Raw genomic sequence first — 11,307 nt, 5'->3', positions numbered from 1 at the left:
CCAATGTCAACGCTTTCTAGAAGGAGTCACTGCATAATCTTAGCTGTGCCACAGTGACTTCTCCTCCAAGTCACACAGCATCCTGACTTGGACATATATCGTCGTTCTTTCATCGTCGCTGGGTCAAAATCCTGGAACTCCCTACCTATCAGCACTGTGGGAGTACCTTCGCCACACCGACTGCAGCGGCTCAAGCAGAAGGCTCCCACCAACTTCTCAAGGGCAACTAGAGATGGGCAATAAATGCCGGCCTTGCCAGCGACACCCACATCCCAAAAATGAATAATAAAAAAATAACAATCAAAAATAGGATCCCTATCTAATTATTTTCGCCCTTCCACAGCCCACAGACAATGAGGAAGATTTTAGCATCCCATTACCAACCTGGCTGAGATCCGCTAACTCAACACAGCCTAGGGATCTAATGTGGGATAAGAACTAGGAGCAGGAGTAGGCCATACTGCCCCTCGAGCCTGCTGCGCCATTCAATAAGATCATGATTGATCTTCGACCTCAGCTCCACTTTCACGCCCAATCCCCATATCCCTTGATCCCTTGATACAGTCAGATCTTCCTGAGCAGTGTCTCAGTACCACACTATGGGATGCGTTTATCCATTGAGCCATTAAACAAGGCCCCCTTCCCCCATAAACTCTGTTTAAATAGCATGCACACTAGTAACACAAGTGAACAGCAAGTTTTGCTGTACTCGTGCATTTGATGCCCTGTCATTTCTAACTCCACAGTGGTGCAAGCAGATAGTATAACTGTAGCTACAAGTATGATACCAGCATTGCCAATCTAATTGCAGCATCATATCAAGCACTAGTTGAATCAGACTAATGTCTATGTTAATGAAATCTCTGTTGTTGAAATAAGAGCAAAAAATGGATGGATAATGGAAGGCAGTATGGAATTCAGTAAGGGCATAAGAAAACACACAAATGGCAGAGTTCAAACAGGAGAAGGATGGAAAGAAATGAAAGGGCACATCTTAGAAAGGAGAGAAATAGTGATAGTGGCAGAATTTTATAAACAGAAAAGATATAGGAAGATATTAAAAGCCAAAGATTAAAAAGAGTCTAAATAGGATTCAAATTAGCAGACAGAAATAGACAAAGTCAGCTTAAGACAGAGAGAAAAATATAATTGCAATTATATATATATATATACAGGAAGATATTTGAGAGATTTCTTGGTGAGGGGACAGTGGAATTCAAGAAAGTAAAAATTATACACTTGTAACAGTGTTTACCATTATGATAGCCCCTTACAGAATCTTTACACAATCCAAATCTAACCCCTCCACGCTGTTGAGTACCAGGAGTAACAGCGGGAAGAGGGGATTTGTGGTAGCAACAGTTCTAAGGAGTTAACCTGTTGTTGCATAAAAAGTCACACACCGCACCATTTAAATTAATTTAATTTTTAAATGTTTCAGGACAGTCTTTTCTCACAACAAATTGTCCAAATGCCATTAGCCTCTGAACTATTTCTGTCCCATCACTCATTCCATTGTCTGAATTTGCTTTGATGAATCCTTTGTAAATGCAGATTCACCTTATAGCTTAAAAGGCTTCAAACCTTGCATCTAAAACTGAATATCACCTAATCAAATTTACTCAATTTGCGGGACATTGTTATATTTTAAAAGCCTACATAACAACTGTCATTGCACTCCAAAAGTTGTGTGAGGTGGTTTATAAAGTATATATGGTTTTAAAAAAATAAAACTCAAAAATACAATCTACTGGGAGTAATGATTAGGGGGGAAAGTACAAGAAAGATAGACAAATGAATAAGAACATTGTCATCTGCTTGCAAGATTCCTTCTGCCTTTGCAGATCAAAAATAAATATCTTGACTTGGAATGTAAGTTTAGTCAGGTGCTTACATTTCTGATACAAAATAGCACTCTGCTTCTTGCACAGAGAGTGTCTCCCTGTGGAAGGTTTGGTGCAGGCTGCCTTCATACTGTATGTAAATGACTGCAGATCGCCGAGTGATAAAAGTGAAAAGAGAGAGAGAGAGGGAGAGGGAGAGCGAGCCGGGGCTACTACTACATAACAAGCAGCACACGGGGGAGAATCAGTGCCAGTCCCGGTCAAGAGAGACAGGGCAGGGAGCCTCGCTTTAAGAGTACCTACTTCAACATGGCTGCGCGCACACATCTCCACCTCTCTCTCATCTGCCTGATGCTCCGGGTGACAGCGATTGCAGGCAAAGGGGCTTATTTTCCAGAGGAGAAACTGGCGCCGGAGTCGGCCTTGCAGCGACCCAAGGTTTTGATAGCCATCCTAGCCCGGAACGCGGCGCGCACACTGCCCCATTATCTGGGCTGCCTGGAGAGGCTGGACTACCCCAAGGACAGAATCGCTCTGTGGTGAGTTCAGCTGCAAGTCCCTGCTAAAGAGACTTACTTAAATTAAAGATTTATTTCTAATAATAGTATTATTATTTTTAAAAGCGGTTTTAATTTGATTGACTGCAATAGCCAAATGTTACATTTATTTAGCAGGATTTGTTTATTACCCATTAGGAATGGTTCAGTGTAAGCAGGGGACGATTGGCACCGACTCGAGTCTTGATCTATTTCTCCCACTTGGTTCGGTGTGAAGTCTGGTGGTATTTGCACCAACCACACCGCAGCTTCCAAACCTCTTCATAATAATATATGGTTTACAGGATATTATGACACGTGAATTTTCTGTTTTAAAAAGAAATGTAACCTGCAGATCGCCTGTGTTATTTAATTCTGCTTTTACCAGCATGTTTTGTTCAGACACCTGTGTGGGATATTTCAGGCGTTACAGACTGAGGAGGCGAGCAGTTAACATATGCAGTGCTATGTCGATCGGTTTATTTACATGTCGGGTGTCCTGTTAAAGTGTAAACCGGTGTGGGAAGTTGAGCCAATTCCTTTTGCCGGGCTCCCCGTGTTGTAAGCGTCCCCGGGCTGCCCTCCTGCTTCACCGCAGCCGGTCATTCATTCAAATAACCCCCCCTCAAAGACAGTCCCTGAATGGGATTGATCCAACCTCCCCGGGAACTGCCTTCAATGAATAGCGGGCGAGATGGTCATTAGACACGGGCTGAAAACCACCCCGGGCTTCATATCATGCCCCGGTTTTACATGTAGAGTGAGTGTAACCCGCTGTGGGAGCCGCAGACGCCGGTGTGCTGGATCTAGTGGCGGGGCTCTGTTGGGCTGTTTTGAGCGCCGCCCCCCTGTTACACGTGGGTTTAGGGGAGGTTTTAATCCTTTAAAATCCCCCCCTGCTGCTCCTTGTGTACAAAAATCCCACACCAGCAGTTTGCACTCTCAATCCTGCCGGGTTTTTTTTTTACTTTGCTTGGTGAATGTGATTGTAGTTGCAATAACTCAGACTTCTCTTAGAAAGGATGTCTGGGGCTAATGTGGGAGGGGAACCGGTCAGTTTTGGTCTGCATTTCAATGAAGTGTGTGCGTGTGTGTGAGAAGTTTCCCAGTGCGATATTAAAACAGGCTGCATAACTGGGCTCAGGGCTACAGTAGTGGGGGAGTCAGAGCCTGGTATATCAGCCAGCACCAGAGCCGGGAGCAATGCTGTGGGTTTCCGTCTGTACCCATCTCGCACACTATTTATTACATCTGCTTCTCTGCATTTCAATGAATTATGCATAAATTCTTACAAAATTGGTTGCCAACCCTCCTGGAGTCTCTAGGAATTAAAGATTAATTTCCTGGCAACTGCTGCGGGCAACCCAGGAGAAAAATCATAATGGCATTAAAAATAGATGTGTTTTTTTTGTGATTTCCTTGCAACACTTTTGTTTATTAGTTATAAAAAATATTAGAGATTGAAAAGAAGGCTGTTTGACCGGGTGGGGCGTTTGGAGGTGGCAGGGCATGTGATGAAGCCTCCAGAAATATGTCCAACCAAAGTTGGGAACTCTAGTGTGTTGACTTTTTTACCGCCTTCCCAGTACAAATGAATAAGTTTTTTTTTAAAAGTGCTCTAGAGAGGATCGACCTTTCCTCCCGGATTCCAGGGTGAAGTGCTGATCGTTGCTGCTGGTGTGAACCGGTGACCTTCGCAGCCACACACAGGAGTGTGAACGTTAGTCGTGAACTCCTAATGATATTTACAGGGAGTTCATCAGTGAGTGTTGGAGGGACAGGAGGAGGGCTCACTGTTTGGAAGGAGGACTGTGTGTGTGTATATTCTGCTCACATATGACACCTCAACACGTGATTTTTATTCTGCGTTTCCTCGAAAGTTTTACAAAAAAATAAACCTGAGGGTCTTGAAGGAGTTAAGGCAGCAAACCATGCTGGTCCGTCTGTGCAGTCAGGAGCTGGCAGCGGGGCGGATTCATTCATCTCACTCTTGCCTGCATTCGGCGCAATATTGATCGTTTCGCAATTTGGGGAAATAATTATTGTGTGTTTTTTTTTGTACTTACCCCCGTTTTGCTGAATAAAATCGCCGCCTTTCTCTATTCATTCAACGGTGACAATCTGAGCAATAACGTTATTTGCCTCCTGTTACCGTTTTAAGTGGGTCGAGTCTCCACTTCGTATTTGCAATTGTTTAACCGGCTAATGACTTAAAGTTTGCCCCAATTTGTGATTATCCCGCGATCAGACTCTCCAGGGCTGAGGAGAAATGCGCAATATGTGTGTGTGTGTTGTGTGTGTGTACAGAATTGCGAGAGCAAATTGTTTTGACTCCCTGCTGCCATGGTAATAATAATAATGCAAGGCTTCAGGTCATTTTAAACACTTCCCAGTGTGTCTGGATTGCTACAAGTGCTGGTCACATCCTGTTTTACCCTTTCTATTCAATCCGTATTGCTGGTGAGCAGGGGCAGTGCAGAAACAACGCCAGGCACTGTGTCTGATGCTGGGCAGCCGGCCAGTCCTTGGCAGGAGTGGGAGGGCTGCTCCCCTGGAACGGGGCAGCCGATGAAGGTGGCATTTGTTGTCTATTAAAAAAATCATTGCAGTGCGGGGAAGGAAGGGGGCTCGGTCCCAATTCCCTCTTCCCCGCTCTGATTCTTTTTTTTTAAATTTCGGTACATATTCCGGCGTGATAGGCAGCCGAGACTTTCCAACCCAGCCCAGCCCAGCCCATCGCATATTGGGTAACGGCGGAGCACTCGCTGCCTCCACCCTCCCACCCCCAGCCCATTCAGTGAAACGGTGCCGCGGTGCCTGGGTGTCCAGGCGGACTCTGGAGGTTGCTACCTGCCGGCAGACGGCGTGGAGAGTCAGTGCATCGGGTAGCACACAGAGGAGAGGGAGGGGAGTACTGAAGATCCTGGGGGGGTGGGGGTGGGGGGCTGCCTTCGTTTAACAGCGGGCGAGATGGTTATTAGACCATCATATCATGCCCCAGTTTTACCTGTACAGTGAATGTGACCCGGTGCGGGGGGGCTGCAAGTGACGGTCGGTGTCCTGCATTTAGCGGCGGGGCTCTGGTGGGCTTTTATAGCGCTGCAACCCCCCCCCACCGTCCCTTCCACCCCCGTTACACGTGGGTTTAGGGGCGGTTTCGTTCCTTTAAAATCCTCCCTTGTGTACAAAAAACCCCCCCTCATACCAGCAGTCTGCACTCTCAATCCTACCGGCTTTTCACATCGGATGGTGAATGTGATGTTGTTACTATAACCCAAACCTCTCTTGGAAAGGGGGTCTGGGGGCTAATGTGGGAGGGGAACCGGTCAGTTTCGGTCTGTATTTCAATGAAGTGAGTAAGTGCGTGTGAAAAGATTCCCAGTGCAATATTAAAACAGGCTGAATAACTGGTCTCAGGGCTACGGTAGTGGGGGAGTCAGACCCCGGTACATCAGCCAGCACCAGAGCCGGGAGCAATGCTTCGGGTTTCCGCCTGTACCCATCTCTCTCACATTTTTACGCCTGCTTCTCTTCAGTCCCTAACCACACATGAGGCATTCCACTGCGTTACATCCAACAGATACTCGGTTGTCAGTAGGTTGTGCTAATGGGATTAGATGAAGTCGGCTCACGGAGAGCATAAACACCAGATGGGCCGAATGGCCTGTTTCTGTGCTGTAAACTCGTATATAGACCCTTGGTTAGACCACACTTGGAGTACTGTGCACAGTTCTGGGTCCATATTATAAAAAGGCTATCGAAGCATTGGAAAAGGTGCAAAAAAGATTCACAAGGATGATATCAGAACTGAAAGGATGTACTTAATCAGGAAAGGCTGAACAGGCTGGGGCTCATTTCTCTAAAAAAAAGAGAAGGCTGAGGGGTGGTCTTTAAGATTATGAAAGGGCGTGAAAGGGTAGACGGAGAAAAGATGTTTCCACTTGTGGGGGGGGGGGTCCAAAACTAGAAGTCATGAATATAAGATAGCCACTAATAAATCCAGTAGGGAATTCAGGAGAAACTTCTTCGCCCAATGTGGAACGCGCTACCACAGGGAATAGTTGAGGTGAATAGCATAGATGTATTTAGGGAGAAGCTAGACAAACATATGAGTGAGAAATGAATAGAAGGATATGCTGATAGGCTTAGATGAAGAAGGGTGGTCGAGTCTCATGTGGATTATAAAGGCCGGCACAGACCAGTTGGGCTGAATGGCCTGTTTCTGTGCTGTAACTTGATGTAAATTCTATGTTTCAGTAAGGAAGTCTGTGTTTTATGTGGACAGGTCCTTAGCCTGACTCGCAGCTCCCTACCAGGAGAACCCACCAGATGCAATGAAGGAGGTCATCACTGCACTTCCGTCAGATTAGGGTTACCAACTCTGGAGGTTTGATCATTGGATGTCCTGGCCACATTAGCTCTGCAAATGTTACCTCCTTGGAGTCTGGTTTGGACTCCGGTTCTGTGTGAAGGTGACAACTCTGAACTGGGAGCCTCAGTCAGAGCTGATCTGCACTTGGACTTCATACATCAAAACCAGACGGCACAAATTGACCTTAACCAAATCGAGAGATCGCACAAAGTGCAGCGGGCTCGGTGTTTGGGGCATTTCTCACAGGGCACATCGTCCTAAACCCAGCTCAGCACCAACATTTCTAAATCACTCCCTGGACTCAGTCTCAATAAAGGAAAGTTTTCATAGAACAATAGAAATTACAGCACAGGAAGAGGCCATTCAGCTCCTGGTGTCTGTTTCAGTGCTGGCATTCTCCCCTGTACCGCCATTCCTTCCAGATTCTTTTATTTTCCTCCTTTTCAAATATTTATCCCGTTCCCTTTTAAATGATGTTCTCTGCCTCAATAGCCACTTGTGGTGAAGCATCCCATGGTCTAACAGCCCTCAAAAAAGTAACCTTCTCCCTTGCCCCTTGGTTCTTCCATTGACAATCCGCAGTCTCCATTCCCTTGTTCCCCATTCACCCACTCGTAGAAACAATGTTTCACTATTTACCCACAGTAAAGTCCCCAGGTTTCACTCACCACATTATTGGCTTCTCGTCTCTCGATGCTGCTCCCACTCACCTTATTGCTGCTGCTGCTGCTCTCAGCTCTGCTGGAAATGTTGGTCCCCACACCCACCCCATTCTGCAGTCTCCCTCTCTTCCTCATCCTCTGACCCCCATTCCCCAGTCTTCCCCATCCTCCAACCCTCATTCCCAGTCTCCCTCTCTTCCTCATCCTCTGACCCCCATTTCCCAGTCCCCCTCTCTTCCCCATCTTCTGACCCCCATTTCCCAGTCTCCCTCTCTTCCCCCGACTCTCATTCCCCAGTCTTCCACCCTGAGCTGCTGCCTTAAAATCTAGTTATCCGGTTTCAGCATTGAGTATCAGTGACATTATTGGACTTGATGTCATTCACACTTCACATTTCACTGACGATGTTCAGTGCTACAATGAAAAGGCATTGTTACCTGTTTTTGGAATGATTTGTAAGAGAAAAAACATTAAATTTAGCAATAATTTTGACAAATTATCTTCTCAACAATTAAACAATGGGACATTTTATTTCAATTATATGTTCAATGGTGACATTGTTTGCTTGGAGGAAAATAGTTGGGTTATTCCACATCTGGATAAATTAATTCTGAATCTGAGATCAATGCATGCAGCGTTGGTAACAATCTGTTAATATATTATGTCGGTACACATTTCCTGTCAACATTTTTTCTTCAAAAATTATTATGCTTAAATTAATAATGAAAATTGCCCATGTAAACTTATCATTCTGAAGTTACACTCTCCCACCAGTGCAAGCGCTGCAGTACTACCACGAACAGGTGGGTGCAATTACAGTGTGACAAGTTTACATCGGCACTCTGCATTATTAATGTAGGCATAGGAATTTATAATGGAAATATATAAAAATAAGGACAGAATGTATGAATTTAAAACAAAAACTGTTTGATATCTGCGTGCCCTGGTCCAATTATCCCACACCATCTAGCCATGCTTCGCCCAGAGACTACAGATGGTCTTGACTTCCCATCTGCAACATCATGGGAGATCCACTAGTACAATACTCGTACAATAACACGAAGCACTGTTAACGAATGTTGTTTACTATTATAATTTAGTATGAGTTACCTCAGGCATTTAAAATAATGTTACCATTTTCATTTTGCAAAAGCTTTACAATTACATTGTGCCTTGGAACAGTACACAGTGTACACACTGCTTGACCTCAACAGTACATCTTGTATAATAAAAACATGACAGAAATAATCGTACGTGTGATAGTGTGTGTTGTGTAAGGTAAAAAAAATCTGGGTGGCATAGTGAAAAGGGGCGGGGTTCGGCAAAATCCAAAGGCCAGTTCTGGCAATCCATAGAATCATGAGCTGCTCCTATAAGAAGAGAAGGGAAGTTAGAGGACTGTTTCTTTTTAAACATATGGAGATTATTCACATTTCTTAAGTCCAAACCTGGATACAAATATTGGTAAAAATCCCAATATCTTTGATAATTACTTTTATATAAAATGTTAAGATAGTATGCAAATAAAATCTGATATATGTAATTTAGCTCATCACCAAAAAACCGCTTTCAAAACATTAAGCATGGTTGAAAGTTATCCAGTGTTCAGAGTTGGACATGTAAAACTGGTACTTACAGAGACTTAACTGTTGTTTATTAATTTAGCATTATGCACAAGGGAACTCATGACTAAGAGCCCCTTATTGAGTTGTAATTCTGGTCATATCCTCACTTATGCTCAAAATGTCCACACGCAGTCTCAAGTTTGAAAGATATAAAATAGTCACTTGGGTAAGGTGTGTAAGAGCTGGTATGCTGACGGAATCATTCCACAGTGTAAAGAATGTGGCTTCTTGTAGGTTTTAGGTGCAATAACTTGACATGAGCAGAAAGTATCATGCGATAACCAGAATAGAGGGTACAGCACATGTCTAAAATATTTCTTTGCAAAATAAGCAGCCTGAACAAGATAAGACAGATTATGTAGAATTAACTGTATTCCTGTAGACAATAGAGCCTTAGATGAGAATTATATCACATGACTTTAGGAGTGTATAAATTTAAAATAGTTAAGCAAGGTCACCATGGATATAGAAGTATAATGGAGAAAGTGCTGAATAGAGAAACCTTGAACAGAAGTAGGCACGTTGGGGGGAGATGCATGAAGGTCGGGGGAGTCCACAACAAGTGGGCATAACCTTAAAATTAGAGCAGGGCCGTTCAGGGGTGATGTCAGGAAGCACTTCTTCACACCAAGGGTAGTGGAAATCTGGAACTCTGTCCCCCAAAAATCTGTTGAGGCTAGGTCAATTGAAAATTTCAAAACTGAGATTGATAGATTTTTGTTAGACAAGGGTATTGGGGGATATGGAACCAAGGCAGTTAGACGGAGTTAAGATACAGTTCAGCTATGATCTAATTGAATGGCGGAAGAGGCCCGAGGGACTGAATGGCCTACTGCTGTTCATATGTAGCTATGATCCCTCCTATGGTGTACCCTAGTGGCTTGAGGATGCAGTTTAGACTTAGGATACTAGAGACCAACATCTGGTCATCTAAGGTTCCATCCAGCAAGCTGACCTGATGTAAGTTACTATGGACACCTGGGACTTGCAGGTTTACTATGACTGATACATCAATATAAGATAAGGCAGAAGCTAAATCTTGTATTTCTTAATAAAGTATTAAAGTTGCTGGCACTAGACTCTCGGACCTATTAATTAATAAGATTAGCCGGAGTGGCCATAATCTTACACTTCTAGTTTAGTTTATCTGTTCACGGTCAATGATTTGGATGATGGTGGGGAATGTAAATAGTTCAATAGATACCATTAAAGTTATTTCATGATTGATTTATCTCCCATAGGGGGAAGAAATGTTGGATTTATATAACAGTTTATTACATCTCTCAAACATTTTAAAGTCCTTCATATAGGATCATAGAAAGGTTATAGCACTGATCAAAACAAATGTGGCAGCCATTTTGCACACAGCTAGATCTCACAAACAGCAGTGAGACGACTGAACAGATAATCAGTTTTGGTGGTATTGGTTGAGGGAGGAATGCCAGCCAGGACAGAAGACGAACAACAACAACAACAACTTGCATTTATATAGTGCCTTTAATATAGTAAAAGTCCCAAGGTGCTTAACAGGAGCAATTATCACACAAAATTTGACCCTGAGCCACATAGGAGATATTAGGACAGGTGACCAAAAGCTTGGTCAAAGAGGTAGTTTTTAAGGAGCATCTTAAAGGAGGAGAGAGTGGTAGCGAGGCGGAGAGGTTCAGGGAGGGAATTCCAGAGCTGGCACGGCTGCCAATAGTGGGGCGAAGAAAATCGGGGATGTGCAAAAGGCCAGAATTGGAGGAGTGCAGAGATCTCGAAGGGTTGTAGGGCTGGAGGACGTTACAGAGATAAGGAGAGGTGAGGCCATGGAAGCATTTGAAAACAAGGATGAGGATTTTAAAACTGAGGCGTTGCCGGACCGGGAGCCAATGTAGGTCAGCGAGCACAGGGGTGACGGTGAACAGGGCATGGTGCGAGTTAGCATATGGGTAGCAGAGTTTTGGTTGAGCTCAATTTACGGAGGGTGCAAGATGGGAGGCTGGCCAGGAGAGCATTGGAATAGTCAAGTCTAGAGATAACAAAGGCATGGATGAGGGTTTCAGCAGCAGATCAGCTGAGGCAGGGGTGGAGACGGGTGATGTTACGGAGGTGAAAGTAGGCGGTCTCAGAGATGGAGAGGATATGGGGTTGAAAGCTCAGCTTAGGGTCAAATAAGACGCCAAAGTTGCAAACAGTCTGGCTCAGCCTCAGACAATGGCCAGGGAGAGGGATGGAGTCGGTGGCTAGGGAACGAAGTTTGCGGCAGAGACCGAAGACTAACGC

General features: G+C 44.4%; 1 protein-coding gene across 1 annotated transcript in view; it reads left to right on the top strand.

The window, feature by feature from the left end:
* Window positions 1-2,028: 2,028 nt before the first annotated feature.
* Window positions 2,029-11,307, top strand: part of LOC137325527 (procollagen galactosyltransferase 2-like) — a 262,241-nt gene continuing 252,962 nt past the window's right edge. The window contains exon 1 of the mRNA XM_067990730.1: window positions 2,029-2,383. Within this exon, the coding sequence (XP_067846831.1) occupies window positions 2,154-2,383 (230 nt within the window). The 5' untranslated portion in view covers window positions 2,029-2,153. The remainder of the gene's footprint in view (window positions 2,384-11,307) is intronic.

The sequence above is a fragment of the Heptranchias perlo genome, chromosome 9 (assembly GCF_035084215.1).
Source record: "Heptranchias perlo isolate sHepPer1 chromosome 9, sHepPer1.hap1, whole genome shotgun sequence".
In the NCBI taxonomy this organism is placed as follows: domain Eukaryota; kingdom Metazoa; phylum Chordata; class Chondrichthyes; order Hexanchiformes; family Hexanchidae; genus Heptranchias; species Heptranchias perlo.
Note: the sequence above shows the minus strand (reverse complement) of the source record. Positions and strands in the feature narration are given on the sequence as shown.